This window comes from Theropithecus gelada, chromosome 13 (genome assembly GCF_003255815.1).
Source record: "Theropithecus gelada isolate Dixy chromosome 13, Tgel_1.0, whole genome shotgun sequence".
In the NCBI taxonomy this organism is placed as follows: Eukaryota; Metazoa; Chordata; class Mammalia; order Primates; family Cercopithecidae; genus Theropithecus; species Theropithecus gelada.
Window position 1 is genome coordinate 23,769,821 of NC_037681.1, and position 23,522 is coordinate 23,793,342.

Sequence of the window (23,522 nt, forward strand, 5' to 3'; positions counted from 1 at the left end):
GCATGTCACCTGGGAAGCCGTGGGAAGCTGGTGTGTTGGCACCAGTTCCTGGAACTCAGACCTCCAGGTCCAAACATCTGTGCTCACACCTGTCATAGCAGGACTACCTCGGACGGGAAGCACATGAGTCTGCCTCACACTGAGACATCCCTCTCTAAGGACCATTTCCACCTGGGGTGCCACCCCTACCGCCTGCTCATCCCATGGGGTCTACCACATTTAATGCTCTAGGGGGTCAGCCTGGGTTCCCTGGATCAGAGACCACCCACCATGCTCTAATGATCTCGGGGCACCAGACTGGGTTACCCTCAAACAGAGCCCACCCACAGCACTCTAATGATCTCTGGGCACCAGCCTGGGTTTCTTTGGATCAGAGTCCAGCCACCACACTCTAATGATCTCAGGGCACCAGACTCGGTTACCCTCGAACAGAGCCCACCCACAGCACTCTAAAGATCTCGGGGCACCAGCCTGGGCTCCCCTAGATGAGGGTTCCATGACCATTCTCTAATGAACTTAGAGTACCAGCCTGGGCTCCCCTGGGTCACAGTTCCATGACCACTCTCTAATGATCTCGAGGCACCAGCCTAGGCTCCCCTGGGGCAGAGGTCCTTAGATATTGACAAGGTTCCCCTCGGCGAATTCCTGAAGTTTAGGAGTGAGGAACTAAATTCCATTCTTGTTTTTCTATAGAAACCCACAAAGTGCTCTGGAGTGACTACTACTCAATGCGTATAACCTCAGCTAAATGCAGGAGTTAGTTTCACTCTGCAAACGTGTTTTTCAAACAAGGTGTAAAAGTCTGTGAAAATATTTAGAGAGCAGCAAGAGAAGGGGATGAAGGTTTTAAAAATGGCTTGCACCAGTATAAGCGATCAAGTTAGGACATGGTCATGAAGACATGAAAGGGGAGACAATGGAAGGTCCAGAGCAAAGGGGACACAGAGGCAGACCACTGGTGCCCTCTGCTGATTGTGAGGCCACCACACAGAGTGTCACCAAGGACGGTGTGAGCAGAGGCAGGCACACACTCATGAAACAGTGTGAGAAGAGGCAGACACACCCACCCAGGAGACACTGAGAGCAGAGGTAGGTATGCGCACACTCACAAGACAGTGTGAGGAGAGCCAGGTATGCATTCATGAGATGGTGTGAGCGGAGGCAGGAGCACAAGCAGGGGCCCACACTCATAAGACGGTGTGAGCAGAGGCAGGGACACACACTCATAAGGTGGTGTGAGCAGAGGAAGGTGCACGTATACTCATAAGACAGTGTGAGCAGAGGCAGGCGCACACACTCATGACATGGTGTGAGCAGAGGCAGGCACGTGTATGCTCATGAGACGGTGTGAGCAGAGGCAGGCATGTGTACGCTCATGAGACGGTGTGAGTAGAGGCAGGCACATGTACACTCATGACATGGTGTGAGCAGAGGCAGGCACATGTACACTCATGAGATGGTGTGAGTAGAGGCAAGGGCACACACTCATGAGATGGTGTGAGCAGAGGCAGGCACATATACACTCATGAGATGGTGTGAGCAGAGGCAGGGGCACACACTCATGATACAGCGTGAGCAGAGGCAGGCACATGTACACTCATGAGACGGTGTGAGCAGAGGCAGGCACACAATCACGAGACTGTGTGAGCAGAGGCAGGCGTACATGGTGTACCCTAATTCAGAAACATACATTAGAAATTAAAGCAGCAAAGTTGGTTTTTTTTTATGTTTATCTGAAACATATGCTTTTTTCTCAATGAACCTTAAGAAAACCTTGGGTGAAACAAGTTCTAAATTTAGGAAGTGAGATGCATAGAAAGGTCAAGGCCTGCTGGCAGCACATTCTGAAGTGCACATAAACTGGGGAGGGAGGTGACTGGAAGTACCCGGCAGCTCCGAAGGGAGAAATCCCAAGAGAAGTATATCACTCATGTTAATTCCCTGCATGGCCAGGCGTCTTTCAGGTGGCAGCACCACAGCCTCTCGTGGCTCCAGGTCCGATTGAGACCTGCAGCTTGTGCTGTTATTTGCTGTGTGTGGAGGCCTGCGTGCTCCTCGGAGGCCAGCCTGCCACCTGCCACGTCCCCACCTCCGTGTCCGACCCGCCATCTACTCCCACAGACCAGTCACTGTGGAGATCTCTCCTGTTCCAAGTACGTACAGTCCCGTCGAGACAGCTTCTACCCTGGCCACAGTCACTCCTTTTGCTTTCATAGACATGCGTTTTTCTTATAAAATGATCAGAAAGGAGAGTTAAGTTGTTTTTTGAATCTTCATCATCTATGTAGAAAACGTTCCATGAGTTTATTGTGCTACAACTCCCCCTTTCACCAACTCCAAGAATGTCTTTTTCACAACCATCACAGGTGATAACTGAAAATAGATCAGCAGCAGGTATAAATCCCTATCAGTAATCGATGGCAATCTGTCACTTGTTCCTTGCATGGATAGAGATTTAAGCTAGGAGATATGGATGTATGGTTTAATGTGAAAATGTTTGACTTTTTAGGATACTTTAACGTCATGCAAATTTTCTATCATTTTCTAAGACAATGTGAAGAGAACATCACTCTTCAAGGAGACTTTGCCTGTGAGCACCAGATCCTCCAGATCCTTCAGCTGTGCACGGGGAACTCAACACTGCCGTTCCTGACCACCCTTCTTATGGACAGTAAGGGTACAGAGAAAGGGTTTCTTGCTTGCATTTAAAAAAATAAGTCACGAGCTCATCCACTTCTGCCTATTTGTGATGTTCATTCTAGCACGTGTGCTTGTGTGCACAAGAGTTCTACCACACTGCAGACTTCCACTGATTAGAAGAGATTCAGTGTGAAGCAATAAAGACAGAATGTAAACACTGTTGCTTCTGACAAATAACCAATAGCAACATCCTAAAGAAGAGTGAGGCCCTCCAAATGAATTGTTTCTAGACACTCTCCCCAGAGGCCCCGTCTCCATGGCTGCTGTCTCCCTTCCTCCCCATAAGACCCATGGAAGGCCAGGTGCAGTGGCTCACACCTGTAATCCCAGTGCTTTGGGAGGCTGAAGCAGGCAGATCACTTGAGCTCAGGAGTTCAAGACCAGCCTGGGCAACACAGTGAGACCTCATCTCTACTACAAATGTTTTTAAAAATCAGCCAGATACGGCAGTGCATACCTGTGGTCCCAGCTACTTCGAGAGGCTGAGGTGGGAGGATTGCTCGAGCCTGGGAGGCGGAGGTTGCAGTGAGCCAAGATTGTGCCACTGCACTCCAGACTGGGTGACAAGAGCCAAGAGCGAGGCTCTATCTCCAAAAAAAAAAAAAAAAAAAAAAGCCTGAAAAAGGATTTCAGGACATCTGTGAAGGAAGACACGGAAAGCAACTTTAGAAGAGGGCAACCGTCTGCCAGAAAGAGGGTGCTCCTAACAACTCACGCCAGTTGGCCCTGTGATCTGCCCGCCCTCTCCACCTACGGTTCTACTTCCCACACTGCCTGCCCCTGCCCCACACAGGGTGTGCGCCAAAAGGCGGGTCTCAGAAGCCCTCGGTCTCTTCATTAAAAGATGCCAACCGTTCACTAAAATACCACACACACTAATGGAAACAAAAAGAAGGAAGGACTACAAAAGAGGAGAAACAAAGAAAACACGTGTGGGGCTCCAAGGACAGCAGACAACAGGAGCTTTTCTATAAGCACAGCCTAATAAACAGCACACCGGGAACAGACACACAGTAAACGCCACAAGAGGCCTCCCAACAGCCCAGGCAACGGCAGGGGAAAAGCACAATGGGAGAACACACTATTGGAAGACAAGGAGGATACAGTGCAACTCTGATCTTTGCAAAGAGATTTGTTATAATGAAGGGATAATTTAAGCAATGTCGTCTAATCTAAGTTTGTGGTGCTTTTGGATTTAATTCATATTTGATTCATTGCAATGTGGAAGCCTAGTGATTTAGAGGCGAGCTAAGTGCAAAAACTACAGAGCACAAGTACGTTTGCAAAACACAGGAAGTCTCTAGAACGTTTTCCCTGCACTGGGTTATGCAGAGCAAGCTTATGTCTGTGACTCCAGGCTTTTCCGGAGGCACCTGAAGCCGGAGGGCCTGGCGGCGTGCCCCATGGGCGCGACCGCTGCTGCAGATGACCCGATTCAGGTGAGACAGCGCCACGCATGCTTCGAAGGGCGAAGAGCCAGGTTAAGCACGAGTCAACTAGCTGTGCTGCTCTTTCCTGATCAGAGCAGGAACTCGCAGCATTTCACACTGGAAAACAGCCTTCCCTGCAGGATGGAAATCTCAGTTCTGCCTATGGCAGGAATAAAACAGAATTCTTGGAACTTAGACATGAATGTTGTGGAACAATTTTGTCTTTCTTCCTCGAGAGGCTGACAGATTAGGGAAAACTTAACAGAAGATCCATGCTGCCTTCGAAGTCTGGCAGAAAGAGTCAGTCTCTGGAAGCCACGACTGAAAATCACGAGATCCAGGGTAACTTGAAGGACGCGATCAACTTATGCCTGTGGACGACCAACAAGACCAAGATTGCTCGGCAACTGTGTTAGTTTTCTGTTGCTCCTACAAATTGCCACAAACTTGGCAGCTTAACTCAAAGCCCACTTACAGCTGGGAGCAGCTGAGGGTGGTCCCAGCAGACAGCCAGGAGACAAGCCTGCATCCTACAACCCCAGGAGCCACGTGAGGTGAGAGCCCTGACACAGCCTGGCAGGGGCCTGGATGGCAGCCTGGAGACCCGAGGCCAGGGCCCTACGAAGCCACAGCCAGGACATACCGCTGAAGAGGCATGTGCTGTTGGAAGCCGCTGTGTTTGTGGGAATTCCTCTGCAGTGTATAATGACTATGGAAGCAGGGGCCGCGGTAACAAATGCCTGAAATGCAGGAGGAGCTCTGGTTTCCAGCAGTGGGTAGAGGCTGGGAGGCTTTTGAGGAGCCACAGAAAAAGCAGAGCATGCCTGGAATATCCAGGGGGCAGAAAGGCCGTGCCCTGCAGGTCGTGGAGGCAGCTCCTGTTGTGCTGAGGCTGGTCCTGCACTCGGGGGGTTTCCTGGTGGGGGGACAGGGCAAGGGTGGAGAAGAGGGTAAATGTGGGAAGAGCTATACGATGGTGGAGTAACTAAAAGCCCAGCGTCTCCAGCCGGAAAAGGCGCTGAAATGAAAAGCCTAACTGATATGGTTTGGGTCTGTGTCCCCACCCAAATCTCATCGTGAATTGTAATCCCCACGTGTCAGGGGAGGAACCTGGTGCGAGACGACCGGATCACGGGGTGGATTTCCCCCTTGCTGTTCTTGTGACAGTAAGTTCTCAGAAGATCTGGTTGCTTGAAGGTGTGTGGCTCTTCCCACTTTGCTCTCTCTCTCCTGCTGCCTTGTGAAGAAGGCCCTGGCTTCCCCGTCACCCCCACGGTGACTGTGCATTTCCTGAGGCCACCCAGCCACGCTTCCTGTTAAGCCTGCAGAACTGTGAGTCCAGTAAACCTCTTCATAAATTACTCAGAACCAGGTAGGTCTTCATAGCAGTGCGAGAATGGACTAATATCCCGACTGTCAGGAGGGTGTGCCCCTAAGAAAAGGCTGAGGATGGGCCACACTGCATGTGGTTAAAGCCTCGGGAAGATCAGGAGGTCAGAGTGCAGGCCTAGGAAGGGTCTCTCAAGAAGCGGAGGAGGCATCTCACAGATCCTCAGGCAGAAGAGAGAGTGAAGGGTGAAGGGTGAAGGTGAAGGGTCAAGGGTGAAGGGGGCAGTCCCTTGGCCGTCTTAGCAGGAGACCGAGGCAGAGAAGAGATCGTTTCTAAAAGATCTGCAGTTAGGCTCTTGTCTGAGGGAGTGAAGCCTCAGGAAATCTACTGAAGACCCACAGATTCTTGAGAAACGTGTTTCTGCTGAGACATTGTCAGCTTGGACCAATCGGCACAGACAGCAGACAAAACACAAGGAGGCTCTCGGATCCCCAACCTCCCGCTGGCAGGAGGGAGGCGCACAGCCACACTCAGCCACAAGCCACAGTGCCCTCCAAGTGGAAGGCAGGGCCCTCAGAGAGTGGACACAGGGCGGCTGTGAAGTTAAAGTGGAAGGAGGGCTGGGCACGGTGGCTCACGTCTGTAATCCCAGCATTTTGGGAGGCCGAGGCGGGTGGATCACCTGAGGTCAAAAGTTCGAGACCAGCCTGGACAACATGGTGAAACCCCGTCTCTATTAAAAATATAAAAATTAGCCAGGCATGATGACGTGCACCTGTCATCACAGCTACTCGAGAGGCTGAGGCAGGAGAATTGCTTGAACCCAGGAGGCAGAGGTTGCAGTGAGCCCAGATTGTACCACTGCACTCCAGCCTGGGTGACAGAGTGAGACTCTGTCAAGAAAAGAAAGGAAAAGAAAGGGAAAGGAAAGGGAAAGGGAAGGAAAACATACACAGAACTCGGTGAAAGCAGAATTTTAGATCAATACGTCCTGGTGACCAGCCTGACACACAATCCCTACACATCAATATTCTGAAGCCAGGGTGTGAGAGGGAAGATCAGACAGAATGCATTAAAAGTATCTAAACAGTCATTCAGCCTGTGGGACAAATGAAGGCAACATTTTAGAAACTACATATCAAAAACTAGAAAGAATTTGTTCTGGCTTACATGGTAAAGAAAGAGATCCTAGGAGATATTTCTCCATAGAGCCAGAATTCAGAAAGGAGTCATTGACGATGACCAAACAAGAACTGGGGAACAGGGAGCCTCAGTTCAGTGACTCAGGCGTCTGCATTGACACAAACTAAGGTCCCAGAGCCCCAGAGCCCCGAGAGCCTGGAGAGCCCAACAGCAGGCAGGAAGAAGCCTACCAGGCGTATCACCAGTCAACGCACGTGTGTGCATGGAACTGCCCTTACCAAAGAGGACTGGAAGACGGTCACCAAGACACTATAGGAAAGAGGTGAATCCCTGCTGCTCCCTGCAACGTAGAGTTTCTGCATCAGGACGCCTGTGTCTGCCTCATCAGAACCTCCAGCACCGTACTTCCCTGACCAAGGGGTCAACGTTCCTGGAACAGCTGATTCCAGCTTCAATTCTTAGACTCTTAAGATTCTAATAATTTCTGCAAACATCTACTCACAATATCACAGCCTCTCTGTGTATGCAACACCTTCATTAATGGCTAAATCTTTTAAGTCATGTGTCAACCCATTAGCAATACAAAACCAGTCTTAGGAAATACCTCCAGTTACCTCCAGTGACCAGGTACCTTAGAAAAGCCACACTTACTTCTGTTGTAGCAGGTCGCCAGCACACCTCTGTCTGCAGGGCTAGCGCTAATGTGCCAGATTTCACCCGCTTGATGGAGGAGGACATTTTTATTTATAATGTTGTTTTCATCGTCAAAATCTATGATGTGGATCTAGAAATACAAGAAAAGAGCACATCAGGATCTCAAACACTTTCCTCAGTACCTTCATCAGACGTCATGATTACAAAGAATAATCACATGCACATTTCATGACAGATACATCTTTAATTGATTGTTATTTTGCCAACAGTATGTACTTCTATAATTTCTTACTGGACTCCTCTCCAAAGACAAGTTAGAAAATCCCTGTGGAACATTTTTAAGATTGCAAGCTACGTAAGATTGCCCTCTGGTCACATCCAGTCTTAAAGAAAGAAGGCACCAAATGCTGTGTCTTCAAGTGGTTCTAAGACTGAGCCACTGTTGGTGTCAAGGCCAGAGCTGCTCAGGGCTGTCCCTATCAGCAAGGTCCTCCCAGCCTGCTGCATGGCTGCTGGGGAGGGCAGGGGCAGCAGGCCACGACTGCCTAATTAGGTCTGGGACTGACCGTGCCTGGCCCACTCTGTCTATAGTGGGCAGAACTCGACTCATATGTCAGACATGATTAAGGTGGGAGAGAGTAAGAAAGGGCTGTATATTCACACGCTTTTATTCTCTTTTCAAAAACAAGTCCAACAGCCACTGGTGCCTATTATCTTATGACATTAAATGGTATAACATTTTAGCCACTACATAAGAAAGTTAAATATACTATCGCCATGCTTTCCAGGATAACTTTTAGAGGAATTGAAATGATTTCACATTTAATTTCTTACCAATACCCAAGTCAATGAGAAAACGTAATTCCTCTTTTAAAAGTAAATCTGTACTAAGAAAAATATTCATGGATCTGCACAAAAGATTTATATCCAAGTACGTTTACTATGGCATTGATTATTGTAATAAAAAAATTAGAAGTCACCTAAATGTTTAATAATAGGAAACTATTCAGATAAATTGCAGTATTTGAGGGTAATATAATATTATGACGCCATTCGGTATACTGCAGACTACTCAGTGGCATGGAACGATGTAATATATATTTTAGAAGATAATATAAAAAAGAAACTATACGAATGCTACATCCTTTTCTAGTTTGTTTGTTTTTAAAAAGTATGCGTGTCCAAACAAAAAACTAGCAGGTGCCTGAATGGTGTCCGCATGGTGGAATTGTAGGTGGTTTTCCCTTACTTCTTTGTGCTTTATTTATACTTTTAACATTTTTGCCTAATGAGGTCTGAGACTGACCGTGCCTGGCCCACTCCGCAATACGTTTGCAATGAAAACAAACATTAAATGCTATTTTTAAACTGTCTCCACAATACCCAGTAGCACCTACACGTCACCCAAGCCTCAGATGGCCCTTTCATTATTTCCAGCTGCTTCTCTCAAGGTCTGATATGGTCTGGATCTGTGTCCCGTCCAAATCTCACATCAAATTGTAACCCCAATGTCGGACGTGGGGCCTGGTGGGAGGTGACTGGATCATGGGGATGGGCCTTCACGAATGGGTTAGCACCATCCCCACTTGGTACAGTCCTCACGAGAGTGAATTCTCCTGAGACCTGGTCATTTAAAAGTGAGTGGCATGGGCTGGGCGTGGTGGCTCATGCCTATAATTGTAGCACTTTGGGAGGATGAGGCAGGCGGATCACCTGAGGTCAGGAGTTTGAGACCAGCCTGGCCAACATGGTGAAACCCCATTTCTACTAAAGATACAAAAAATTAGCCAGGCGAGGTGGCGGCGCCTGTAGTCTCAGCTACTCGGGAGGCTGAGGCAGGAGAATGGCCTGAACCCGGGAGGCGGAGCTTGCAGTGAGCCGAGATCGCGCCACTCACTCCAGCCTGGGCAACAGAGCAAGACTCCGTCTTAACAACAACCACCACCAAAAAGTGAGTGGCATCTTCCCCTCTTCTTGCTCCTGCTTCCACCAAGTGAGGCGGCTGCTCCCTCTTCGCCTTCCGCCATGATTGGAAGTTTCCTGAGGCCTCCCCGGAAGCAGATGCTGGCATGTTTCCTGCACAGCTCCAAAATGTGAGCCAAAAAAACCTCTGTTCTTTATCAATCACCCAGTCTCAGTTATTTCTTCACAGCAGTATAAGGTCACCCCGAGGAGTCATTCTGGACTTGCTCAGAATGGAATTCATACCCAGCCAGTGCCAGAGCCGTGTGAGCTGAGCCAGAATCTCCCAGGAGTAGAGCGTGCCGGGTGCTGGGGCCAGGGAGCAGACAGACATGGCCAGCTCGCCCGCCGCAGAGCAGGAGCCCGGTGAGCATGTGCGCCCGCCCTTTCCATTCGGGGCCACTGCAGTTCCCACAGCAGCTTCAGAAACATGCCCAGTGAACAGCTTCCAATTACAAATCACACATCTAAGAACCAGGGAAATGAACACAGCACTTGTTTTTATAAGTGAAACTTTATTGTACTCTTTTTCCTTTCCACACCCAAGGAAAGTTTACCTATGAACAGTTTTTTTCCTCTGTGGACCTGTTACACATTTATAATATACTATTAATTATTAAATAATTACTCAGTGATATTGAGAAAAATATTTGGCAGAAATACATATGTCCTATGATGCCACATCTCTACAATTGGGGACAGACCCTACAAACACCAAAGAAAAGGCAAGTGCAAGAATTTTCACAGCAGATATATTTTTGATAGCCAAAGCAGTAAACATCTGAGATGCCCATCAACAATAGAATGGGTAGGCCAGGTGCAGTGGCTCACACCTGCAATCCCAGCACTTTGGGAAGCCAAGGCGGGTAGGTCACCTGAGGTCAGGAGTTTGAGACCAGCCTGGCCGATATGGTGAAACTCCGTCTCTACTAAAAATTTAAAAATTAGCCGGGTGTAGTGGCAGGCGTCTATAATCCCAGCTACTTGGGCGGCTGAGGCAGGAGAATCACTTGCACCCAGGAAGGGGAGGTTGCAGTGAGCTGAGATCACGCCACTGCACTCCAGCCTGGGTGACAGAGCAAGACTCTGTCTCCAAAAAAAAAAAAAGAAAAACCCACAATAGAATGGGTAAATCAGTTGTGGTATATTCATAAATGCAGTTCTCACAGTAATGACAAGTAACAACAACACACGCACAGACAACGCTGAGTGAGAAAAATCAGACACGAGAAGGAGCACCTTGTGCGATTACCTCAGGCAAATGACAGAGACCATTCACCACAGGCCTGGAGCTGCCCCAGACTCCAGGAATCTTAGGGGACTGCTGGGGTGCCCTCCATGGCAGTGACACGGGTGCACGTGGGTGTGGGCACATGTGCATGCAGGTGTGCACCTGTGTGTGGGAGCATGGGTACATGGTCTACACGTGTATATGCGTGGGTGTGCATGTGTGGGAGCACAGGTATGTGGCCCACCTCTGTGTGTGTGTGTGTGGGTGTGGGGGAGGTGCAGGTGTGTGTGGAGGGAGTGTGGGTGTGAGGCAGGTGCAGGTGTGTATGTGTGTGTGTGAGGGTCTGTGGGTACATGGGTATGGTGGGTGTACACGGGTGTGAATGCACGTGTGTGTGGGTGTGAGGCAGGTGCAGGAGTGTGGGAGGTGTGTGGGAGGGTGTGGGTGCATCATGGGTGTGGGTGGGGGGGGGTACGTGGGTGTGGGGAACTGGTGCATGCATGTGTAAAGACGCCCCCAGTAGCATATTCTGGATGTGTGCACTTGGATGCATGTTAAGTTATAGTTATACCTTACAGGCAGAAATGCATTAGAATAAAAACTAGTAACAAATACATGAAGAAAATTCATTCTTTATTATAACCAACAACTTAAAAATTTTTAAATGAGAATTTCATGATACCAATTAATATTTACTATATTAGCCAACTTCTTCTAAGTGATGGCAACCAATACAGGGAATTCTATGATAGTATTGGTCCACGTTATAACTTGTCCAATTCTTTTATAAGGTTCGTTATAATATGTAAATAAGAACTACATAAATGTTGAAACTGAAACAATAATTTGATTTTGTGAAATCTGCCCCAAAGAATAAATGAACAAAAAAAGGTGTATTATGAAATGTTATATAGCTTTAAAAGTTATGATTAAGAGCAATTATTAATACCAAAAATGTTACAAGAGCATTAAATTTTAAAAGCAGGCTATAAAATGGCATGTGATTATATAATACCATCACACAGGAACACAGACCACAAGGGGATACAGAAAATTAGAAGTAATTTTTGTGTTGCTAGGGAATTTTTTTCCTCAGCATTTTTCACATTTCCTACTTATCAGGAAATCCATTAGCACTGAAAAAAGGGACGCACTTAAATGTACTACTTTGCAGATCTGCTCCTCTGAAATGCACCAGGGCAGCAGGCACAGCCGGGGGTTCTCTGGGTGTGTCTTCAGGACAGGGCGGCGAGGCCCCCACGCTGGCCCCTCGGCCTGGCTGCAAGTCTCAGCAGACCCTCTCTCCTAGTCTCCTGCCTCCCCACAGGCTCTGCCTCTGGCTGGACCCACTGTCTTCCCATAAAGCTGTTTTCCTTCTCATGGAGACACAAGGCACAGCTTTCCAACGGGACTCAGCTCCTCCAGGTTCACCTCTTCCAGCCAACAAGCACGCACAGGGCAGAAGGGGGATCCATGTTCCTCCCCAGCCCATGTCTCCTAATCTGGCACACTGCAATAGAAATGGTCTTTAACCTTCATTGCCAAGCCTGATGAGTCTTGAGATTTTCCCACATCCCTTATTTTATGGTTGATTCATAGAGTAGCGCAAAGTACACATCTTCACGCACTGTTTTAACATGGGGCTGTTCAAACAGGATGCCATCAACCACCATGAGCAAAAATAACGAAGTAATGGCTGAAATTTATATTGCACCAGGCACTATGCGAAGTATTTTATGCACTTTGGTTAGTGCCTTAATCCTTAAAACAGCCCTAGAATATATTACTATTAACCACAATGTACAGGTGAAAAGACGGAGGCTTGAAGAGTGGAGGGCCTGGGCTACTCCAGTCAGGCACGGCACAGCCAGGCCTATGGGAGCCCCTGGTCCTGGCGCGCGAGCTCTGTAGCCCCACCGCCTGCCCCGGAGATGCGCTCTGCAGGGCGGCAGCAAGCCAGAGTGAGAGGCAGCTCCCAGCTGGAAAGAAGAACCAGTACCTCAACTCTCTGTTCGCAGGGCACCACCCTACACCCAGCTCACCTGAAAGCATAAACAACTGTTTTGTTGAATAAACATATGCAGGTACAGGCCCGCTCCGAAAACGAGTAATGTGAGAAAGAAACACCGTAACTAAGGTGAGTGCAAAAGATTACCAGGGCTCAAAAGAAAGAGCCATTAACACCAGCTGGGCAGGTCCGGAAAGACGGTCGCCCTGTGAGCAGTACTTAAATGTTACTTTAAACTTGTCACACCACATTGGATTTTTTAAATGTGTTAATCGTTTATAATGAAGATCAAACTCACATATTTTGAATCATTAAAATTTTTAAAGTTGATTTTACCAGTGCTGGGCTAAGGCCATAGACGACATTGTAAAGATTTAGAATAGTTACAAAAATTTATTAGAAAGTCAGTAAAGATGAACTTAATCACCTCTCCCTCCTTTTCTGGAAGAATTGGGGCTTGGAGAGAAATGCCATGCTGTGGCCACAGCCCGGGGCCAGGCTGCTGAGTACAGAGCTGAGGCCGCCGCGCTGTCCATTTCATCTGCGCTTCTCAAGTGAAAGTTTAAAAACTCTTGAGAATTAAAAAAGAAAAGAAAAGAAAAGAAAAGGGTCAGGCACGGTGGCTCACACCTGTGATCTCAGCACTTTGCAGGGTGGAGGTGGGAGGATGGCTTGAGCCCAGGAGGTCAAGACCAGCCTGGGCAACACAGCAAGATCTGATCTCCACAGAAAAAAATAAAAATAAAAACTACCACACATAAATAAGACTGGATATTAAAAATTCAAGAGCCACCCTCCTAGGGAAAGTGAATGATCCCATGGCTTCCCCAGAGGCAGGAGATGCCCTCGGCCACTGATGGCAAACCTCCCCGCTTCTCACCCTGGACAGCCACTGGACAGACGACAGGAGACGCCTTCCCTGCCACGTCATCCATTAATAAAACCCACCTGCTCAGTGGAATTCCGTAAGAGTTATGCGGAATACTGAATACTGCCTGGGACCAGATCTTGGACAGGACAAGCCATGGGCCCGTATCGCTGGTTTTCTTTACTCCTGGTTACAGCAAGTGACCCTGAAAACACAGTTTCTACTGTAGTCAGCTTCACGCTTCGGCTCGGTGCTGACATGAACGTGACCCGCCAGTCAGGAGACCTGGTCTCTCATTTGGATTCTGTCATTCCTGGCTGTGTGACCTTGGGCAAGCCACTAACCCTTTCTGGGCTCTTTGTATATCTGGGCCCTTCTCAGCATTTGTACATTTAGGAAACTACATCTCTAAGATCCCTTTGTTCTAATAGAAACACACACTCCTTTTTTTTTTTCTTTTTGAGACAGAGTCTCACTCTGCCGCCCAGGCTAGAGTCCAGCGGCGTGATCTCGGCTCACTGCAACCTCCGCTTCCCTGGTTCAAATAATTCTCCTGCCTCGGCCTCCTGAGTAGCTGTAACTACAGGCAGGCACCAACCAAGCCCAGCTAATTTTTGTATTTTTGGTAGAGACGGGATTTCAGCATATTGGCCAGGCCAAGCTGGTCTCGAACTTCTGACCTTGTGATCTGCCTGCCTTTGCCTTCCAAAGTGCTGGGATTACAGGTGTGAGCCACCACACTCGGCCAAAATACATATTGGTCCTTTAGCTAAGAACTTAGGTCCTGTAGCTAAGTAATACAGTTATTAAGTATGTTACTGATTTTCCAGTGCTTATGAGTCCCACACAATAACCGCCATTTCCCCAAATATAGTAATACTTCTCTCTTGGGCAATTAAAGCATAGGGTATTAACAGCTCTTGCCCATGAAGCCCAAACAGTACACTTGGCAGTGGGGGAGAAAAAAGACTCCACGTTCCAGAAGCTCCCTGTAAGCTCCCTGTGCCCCAGGAGCACGTTGCTCAGAACTGTGCAGAAGGTGACACAGCCTGTGCAGTGGGTGGGCAAGGGCTGCGGCAGAGGCTGGAAACTAACTGAGTCACTGGAATGCCACCAGCTGCCTCTGGTAGCAGAGAACAGGGCTGAAGTACCGGCTCTTCCTTTCAGTGGGGAGCTGCCTTTCACTCTAAAAATCAGAAAGACATGAGTAGAACTCTGTAAAGGAAAAAAAAAAAAATTGGGGTATAATCAATATAGTGAAATTATTGGGGCATAATCAATATAGTGAGACGAGGCTGGGTGCAGTGGCTCACACCTGTAATCCCAGCACTTTGGGACTGCTGATCCCCTGAGATGGTGAGGTGGGTGGATCATCTGAGGTCAGGAGTTCAAGACTAGCCTGGCCAACATGATGGAACCCCATCTCTACTAAAAATATAAAAATTAGCCAGGCGTGGTGATGCGTGCCTGTGGTCCCCACTATTCGGGAGGCTGAGACAGGAGAATCACTTGAACCCGGGAGGCAAAGGTTGCAGTGAGCTGAGGTCATACCACTGCACTCCAGCCTGGGCAATAGAGCAAGACTCTGTCTCAAAAAAAAAAAAAAAAGAAAAGAAAAAAAGAAAAATATGCATATTTATAGAGAGACCAAAATTCTCAGAAAGCAAAGTAGGGTACAATTCACAGAGGAAAATAGAAAAGCAAGTGCACAGTGGGAGGCAGCACCGTGGCACTAACTTCTGTTTCTCTTTACATGGATGTACATGTGGGGGGGAATGCGGCCCCGGGGCACCATGCTTATCTTTCCCTAGATCTAGTTTGGTGCACGCAGAAGAGGGAAACAGGGCACCGTGTTCATCTTTGCCTTGATTTGCGCTGGTGCACACACGACTCGTTCCTGGTACAGAAGTCCAGTGAAAACCACCGCCACCACCGTGCCACAGAAACGCTTTAAGGAAACCCTAATGAAACAGATGACTGGAAACCCTATGATCCACCACCACCACCGTGCCACAGAAACGATTTAAGGAAACCCTTATGAAACAGATGACTGGAAACCCTACGATCCACCACCACCAACGTGCCACAGAAATGCTTTAAGGAAAACCTAATGAAACAGATGACTGGGGAGACCCTACGATCCACCACCACCAACGTGCCACAGAAACGCTTTAAGGAAACCCTAATGAAACAGATGACTAGAAACCCTACGATCCACCACCACCACCGTGCCACAGAAACACTTTAAGGAAACCCTAATGAAACAGATGACTGGGGTAACCCTACAATCCACCACCACCAACGTGCCACAGAAACACTTTAAGGAAACCCTAATGAAACAGATGACTGGGGAAACCCTACGATCCACCACTACCAATGTGCCACAGAAACACTTTAAGGAAACCCTAATGAAACAGATGACTGGGGAAACCCTATGATCCAGAGTCCACAACACTTCTCACAGCATGTTTTGTTCATCCGAAGCAGTGACAGACACCCTGCCCACCCCCACACCTCACAAACCGAGCAGAGGCAAATGCAACACAAGCCCACCCGTGTGGGAGGGGCACCACTTGATGGCTGGCCCAAGGGCGGCAGCAGGGCCCACGGAGATTCTGGGGGTTGACTCTTTGTGACTCTGGTGGGACAGACGAAACTGGCTGTGGGTTTTGACCCAATGTTCATTCATATGGACACCAGGGAACCTGATGGAATTTGCAGCAAAACCCCGGAATTGTCCAGGCATGGGGTTTCTGGATATCGTAACTTCTTTAGACAGAAACAAATCTGATGTTTGTCTGAAAATGTAATAGATGCCCAACAGGACATCACAAGATTTACTTGTGAAAAGTGAGTACATTTGCTACAGTAGAATTAATTATTACAGAAGTTTGTGACTTTCCTTAAAATACACCCATCCAACAACCTGCTCAGCACCAGGCATCAAAAGGACACAGCAGTGAACGGTCCTTGGCCTCACAATATGTGTCAGGGATGGCAAGGACCGTTTGGAGAAAAATAAATACATAATAGAAGTAACAGGAATCCTATAACGTGAAGCCTTATATTAGAGGCATGCACACGCAAAGACAGACAAGAGTAGAGAAAAGGCATCAATTAGTTCCAGCTCAGGAATTGAAAAGGGGGTGGAAAAGGGAAGATTTCACGGAAAAGACGATAGAAGCTGTCTGTAGGAGAGATCAGGACTCAAAAACCTTGGACAAAAATCATAAATTTCTCCTTAAACCCAAAGAACCCGTCCAGCTGAACACTTGCAGGAATGCCACCTGATATAGTTTGGATATTTGTCCCTGCCGAAATCTCATGTTGAACTGTAATCCCCAGTGCTGGAGGCAGGGCCTGGTGGGAGGTGTTCAGATCCTGGGGGCGGCTCCCTCATGGCTGGGTGCTGTTTTGGATAGTGTGTTCTCCTGAGATCTGGCCACTGAAGCGTGGCACTCCCCCTCACTCTTTGCTCCCGCCCTCGCCATGTGATGTGCCTGCTCCCACTTCGCCTTCCGCCATCATTGGAAGCTTTCCGAGGCCGTCCCAGAAGCAGATGCCAGAGCCATGTTTCCTGTACAGCCTGCAGAACCATTAAACCTCTTTTCTTCATGAATTACCCAGTCTCGGGTATTTCTACATAGCAATGCAAGAATGGCCTAATACACCAACAGATCTGAGGGTGTGATATGGTTTGACTATGTCCCCACCCAAATCTCCTCTTGAATTCCCAAGTGTTATGGGACGAACCTGGTGGGAGATAATCGAATCATGGGGGCAGTTCTTTCCCGTGCTGTTCTCCTAATAGTGAATAAGTCTCACGAGATCTGATGGTTTTGTAAGGGGGAGTGGCCCTGCACAAGCTCTCTCTTTGCCTGCCGCCATCCAGGTAAGATGTGACTTGCTCCTCCTTGCCTTCCACCGTGATTGTGAGGCCTCCCCAGTCACGTGGAACCATGAGTCCATTAAACCTCTTTTTCTTTCCAGTCTCGGGTATGTCTTTATCAGCAGCATGAAAACAGACTGATACAAGGTCAAACCGATTCTTCAAGAGTGAGGGAAAAGGGGAATATCAGAGAACACTCTGTATGTTAGATCTTAAGACTCACCGAACCTGAAAGCTGGAAAGAACCAATTAAAGAATTTCCAAGTATGGCAGACCATCTAGGGATATACCCTAAAAACACAGGACCCCTGAAGATAAAGCTCACACTGAGGACAGTAAGAAACAGAAATGCGAGTCAGGGACGCTTAGTGACAGGCTGGAGCCTCTGGATCAGGCCTCATCAAAAGGAAGCCAGGCTACCCTATGATGCTTCAGTGACCCTGAGCAACCAGGTCCTTTTACCATTAAAGGAAGAGAGAAGGGTGAGGAGGAGAGAGCGGCAGCAGCAGGGAAGAAGTCAAGGCTCAGTTAGTCTAGAGTGGGGCTGGGAATCTGAACGTTGACCAAGCGCCCTGGTGATTCTGAGGTGAGAACAGGACTTGCAGGCAGCGGGACTGCAGGCACAAAGCGGTCACAAATCCAAACAGATGCAGAACCATGCAGCTGAGCTGAGAAACTACGAAGTCACCCAGGGGAAGAAACGAGCTGCTCTGTCACTGCCCTTCTGTGACATCAGTCTTTTCACTGACGAGGATCCCAGCCACCGGGTCAATGCTTCCACGTTAGAAGAGGCAAAGCTGGTCCTCTTTGTCACCATGGCACTCCCAGAGGTCTCCAGAGGAAGATTAAGACTCATCCCTTATCTACATGAGACGGCGGGGGTGGGGGGTACCAATATATGGGGAAAGTCTGCGGGAAATGCAGATGGCAGAAGCACTTGAAGTGCCTCAGGTCGGAAATCCCCTTGTTCCTCATCCCTGCCCATGCTAAGCCATAAGCACACCCCCAGGAAGAACTCCAGCTCCTCCTCAAAGGAGAACCCCAGAAGGCGAGCAAAGACCCCAGAAATCCTTGTCCCCCCTCCTCAGGCACAGGGAGCTACGACAGAGTCCTGTCCCATAGGAGGAAATGGACGCAAATCAGTTCATCCCTCAGAGGAAAGTCGGCAACTGTGACAGTCCCCACATTTTCAGAAAGATAGCGCAGCTGCATCATGGAGTGATGATGCGGGTACCGGGCACCTTCCAGGGAATGAATGACTGCCTGAAAGGAGTGAGGGCCTGAGGCAACGCCAGGAGCCATTAACCCTTCCCAGTTACCACTCCCCGGGAGAGCTGGAGCTCCAGAGTGAGGGGCGGGGGCTTCCGACTGTGCGGGAGGAGGCCAGATTCTATTGTCACAGAACACAGCCCGCAGCCAGTGGAGCCTTCACAGCCACACACTTTCAAACAATCAGACCTGTGATAACTCACTCACTGTCACGAGAACAGCAAGGGGGGAATCCACACCCATAATCCAATCACCTCCAATCAGGTCCCTCCCTCAAAACTGGGGATTACAATTTAACATGAGATTTAGGTGCAGACAGGGCCAAACTATACCAGATGGTAATACTAACAGTACTGTGAGTATCTGCTTGTCCATTTCGCCATTTCACTAAACACTGAACTCAGAACACAAATATCTGTTCAGTTTTTGTGTACTCAGCACATAAAAAAGAGGAATTAAAGAGTTCTGTCAATCTACGAAGTAAGCATTTGTTGAGTGGATGAATGAACGAACAGCTCAACAATGTCACATGCCTTTACCGGAAACAGAAAGACAAAACCAGCAAGTCAAAAACACAGCTTCGTACCTGTCATAGGGATTCACACACAGACAGCTGCAGGCAAGTGTGGAAATACATGAGGTGTGTAATAAAACCTACTGTTGACTCAATAAATAAGATACTGGGAAATTAACTTGAGTAATTAGCAGAACTCTTCAAATTAGAAGAAAGGAAACAGAAAAACCGGAAAGCTTCTTTAAAATAATTAATTGGATGTTACTTCGTTCCAAAAAACAAACAAACAAACAAACAAAAAACAAATTAAGGCAGATTAAAACCCTTTCTGTCATTTTGGGCTGACTCTTTCTTTTTTTTTTTTTTTTTTTATGTTTTTGAGACAGAGTCTCGCTCTGTCACCCAGGCTGGAGTGCAGTGGTGTGATCTCAGCTCACTGCAACCTCCGCCTTCCCAGTTGTCAAGCGATTCTCATGCCTCAGCCTCCCAAGTAGCTGGGATTATATGTTCTTGCCATCACACCGAGCTAATTTTTGTATTTTTAGTAGACACAGGTTTCACCATGTTGGCCAAGCTGGTCTCGAACTCCTGATCTCAAGTGATCCACCCATCTTGGCCTCCCAAAGTGCTGGGACTACAGGCATAAGCCACCACACCTGGCCTCTTTTATTTCTCTATTTTGATAACTTTGGTACTAATGATTCTTCATTAATGTCATTACCAAATGGAAATGCCATTACCACATTCTGGCTAAGAGCAGGTACACAGTAATTTGCTCATAACTATCATGCTTTCCATGGCCCCATTTTGTGTTGAATTCCTGGGTTTCTGCTGGCTTCTGCTTTGTGGAGCTGCATTTGGAAGGCAGAGTGGTGTGCCTCCCATCCTATCTCTGTGCCTCTTTTGCCCATGTGGGTTTTACTCCCCAATTCCCCTGGAGGCGCCATCCCTGAAACCACAGGCCATCTTCATGGCGGGTCCTCCTTCCTTCTCAGGTGGCCATTGGTAACTATTTTTATAAATAAATAATTCCCTTCTTATATTTTTTCCAGTAGAAAAGTAACACACATACATATATACACATTCTGAAAACAAAATATTAGAAAGAAAATAATTTTATATCCTGATTAGATGTTGCCCCCACCTCGCCCCAATCTGAGGTTCTGCTTTCCGAGGTTTCAGTTACCTGTGGTCAAGTGTAGCACAAAAACACTGAATGAAAAATTCCAGAAATAGGCAATTCGGAAATTTAAATCACACACCATCCTGAGTAGTGCAGTGAAGTCTGGAGCCGTCCCACTCCATCCCACCAGAAACATGAACCATCCCTTGATCGGGATATCCATACCCTGAGCTATCCACACTATCTGTTCCTGACACCTCTGATCAGCATATCCATGCTACAAGAGAGACCTGCCCCTGAGCCATCCACACTGTCTGTTTCTGACATCTAACCATCAACACTGTATGGCTTGATGATCCGGATTACCCAAAACAGATGCTCCTGCTTCTGACATATCCTCAGAAGGTCAATAATAGCCTAACGCTACATCACGATGCCTATGTCATTCCCCTCACTTCATCTCATCACATAGGCCTTGTATTATTGCACATCTTCTCGAGAAAAAGGGTGAGTGGCCGGGCGCAGTGGCTCACGCCTGTCATCCCAGCAGTTTGGGAGGCTGAGGCCAGCGGATAACCTGATGTCAGGAGTTTGAGACCAGCCTGGCCAACATGGTAAAACCCCGTCTCTACAAAAAAAAAAAAATACAAAAATTAGCTGAGTGTGGTGGTGCATGACTGTAATCCCAGCCACTCAGGAGACTGAGGCAGGAGAATCGCTTAAACCTGGGAGGCAGAGATTGCAGTGAGCTGAGATCATGCCATTGCACTCTAGCCTGGGCAACAGAGTGAAACTCTGTCTCAAAAAAAAAAAAAAAAAAAAAACTAGAAGAAGGGTGAGTATAGCACAGTACGGGGTTCTGAGAGACAGAGACTACATTCATATAACTTTCATAACTAATAATCATTGTTCTTTTTTAATTAGTTATGTTGTTAACCTTTTGTTGTGCCTAATTTATAACTTAAACTTTACCTATATGTAAGTATAGGAAAAAGCGTATTATGCTTAGGGTTCAGTACTTGCCAAGGTTTCCGGCATCCACTGGGTGGTCTTGGAACATATACCCTGTGAATAGCATCTGAAGATAACCCGTGGCTCAATTTTTCGTCCTTTTTGGCCTATTTCCTTCCAGTCTTTATTCCAAGAAGAGATTCAATTGTGCACTTTGCTTTTTCACACCGCGGTGATCATACTATAAACACAACGTTAACACCCCACCGAATCACCTAACAATTCTTAAGTTGTCATGTTTCTTAGGAGTCTGTAACTTTTAACGAGTGTAATAAGGGAATACTATTCACTCTGAGTAACCAGATTCAACCTGAGAGAAGTGTATGAATCTGTCATTACAAGTGGCTTCATATCGTTCAACCTAACATTCACGCATTTTGACATTGATTGCTTGTAAGTTTTTATAAGTATCATTATAACTAATATTCTTCATGTATAATGATTTTTTCTAGGTTTGGGATACAGGAATTACAGATTAAGTACATAAACATTTATTTATGAAGCTCTAAGGATGTATCACTGAATTAGTAGCTATAACTATGCTGATTTTAAACCTTTATCGACATACGAGAGTGACAGTTTCACTATATCCTATCCAGGCCTGCATATTCTTCAACAGCTATTTGAATGCCATTTCCCCTGTGTGATCTGGTAAGCTGGACAGAGGCCCTAGACTATGTCTGACATGGCCTCACGCACATTTTCCCGGTGTCAAAGACATGCACATCTTCGCAATCACCACAGCATCTCATTTTAATCTCCACTTTAGCAATGAGGAAAATGGAGTCCAGAAGGGAAATCCATGTGCTCAAAGTCACATGGTTACTGCCAGGCCATGAACCGAATCTAGGTCTCCTGAGTGTCCGCTACGGTGGCCAGAACAGCAAAAGGGTTCCATCTGTATCCCCGCCTGGATCAAGTGGCAGTGACGGATCAAGTGGCAGTGACATATCAAGTGACCTGGTGAAGGGGTGGCCTGCCCCTCCACACCTGTGGGTATTTCTCGTCAGGTGGGACGAGAGACTTAGAAAAGAAATAAGACACAGAGACAAAGTATAGAGAAAGAAAAAGTGGGCCCAGGGGACCGGTGCTCAGCATACAGAGGACCCGCGCTGGCACTGGTCTCTGAGTTCCCTCAGTATTTATAGATCATTATCTTTTTTTTTTTTTTTTTTTTGAGACGGAGTCTCGCTCTGTCGCCCAGGCTGGAGTGCAGTGGCCAGATCTCAGCTCACTGCAAGCTCCGCCTCCCGGGTTCACGCCATTCTCCGGCCTCAGCCTCCCGAGTAGCTGGGACCACAGGCGCCGCCACCTCGCCCGGCTAGTTTTTTGTATTTCTTAATAGAGACGGGGTTTCACCGTGTTAGCCAGGATGGTCTCGATCTCCTGACCTCGTGATCCGCCCGTCTCGGCCTCCCAAAGTGCTGGGATTACAGGCTTGAGCCACCGCGCCCGGCCATAGATCATTATCTTTACCGTCTTAGAAAAAGGGAAGTGGTAGGTAAATAGGATCATGTAGGGAGAAGGTCTACGAATAAAGATCTCTGTGACATGAATAAGTTTAAAGAAAAGCGCTGTGCCTTGATGTGCATATGCAAACATCTCCATAAACCTTTTTAGCGCATTAAGAGCAGTATTGCCGCTAGCACGGCCCACCTTCAGGCCTAAGGCGGTTTTCTCCTTTCTCAGTAAATAGAACATACCATTGGGTTTTACACCAAGATGTTCAATTGCCCAGGGACGGGCAGGAGACAGATGCTTTTCTCTATCTCAACTGCCAAGAGGCCTTCTTTCCTCTTATACTAGTCCTCCTCAGCACAGACCCTTCACAGGTGTCAGGCTGGGGGATGATCAGGTCTTTCCCTTCCCACGAGGCCATATTTCAGACTATCACATGGGGAGAAACCTTGGACAATACCTAGCTTTCCTAGGCAGAGGTCCCTGCGACCTTCCGCAGTGTACATGTCCCTGGGTACTTGAGATTAAGAGAATGGTGATGACTTTTAACCAGCAAGCTGCCTTCAGGCACTGGTTTAACAAAGCACATCCTGCACAGCCCAAAATCCGTTAAACCTTGAGTCATCACAGCACATGTCTCTTGCAAGGACAGGGTTGGGGGTAGGGTCACAGATTAACAGCATCTCAAATACAGAACAAAATGGAGTCTTTTATGTCTACTTCTTTCTATATAGACACAGTAACAGTCTGATCTCTCTTTTCCCCATAGCCTGGATCAAGTGAGGATGAGGTTGTGAACCAGCCCACACTCACCTAGAAAGAGTTCTATGAGCAATTAAAGAAGTAATCCACAGGCCCAAGAAGAAGGGGTAGTGGTGACCACATATCCTTGCTTCTCAATTGCTTATAGAACCAAATCTATATAACCACAA

At 47.5% G+C, this 23,522-nt stretch overlaps 1 protein-coding gene across 5 annotated transcripts in view; it reads right to left on the reverse strand.

Moving 5' to 3' along the window:
* EIPR1 (EARP complex and GARP complex interacting protein 1) overlaps positions 1-23,522 on the reverse strand; it is a 169,751-nt gene that overhangs the window by 128,616 nt on the left and 17,613 nt on the right. For 4 of the 5 annotated variants that reach the window (XM_025353986.1, XM_025353983.1, XM_025353982.1 and 1 more), the window contains one exon: positions 7,255-7,387. The exons of the other annotated variant lie outside the window; for it this stretch is intronic. Coding sequence is in view for 3 of the 4 variants with exons in the window: in XM_025353983.1 (XP_025209768.1) it covers positions 7,255-7,387 (133 nt within the window). In the remaining variant the exon portion in view is untranslated. The remainder of the gene's footprint in view (positions 1-7,254; positions 7,388-23,522) is intronic. 5 annotated transcript variants of the gene reach the window in all.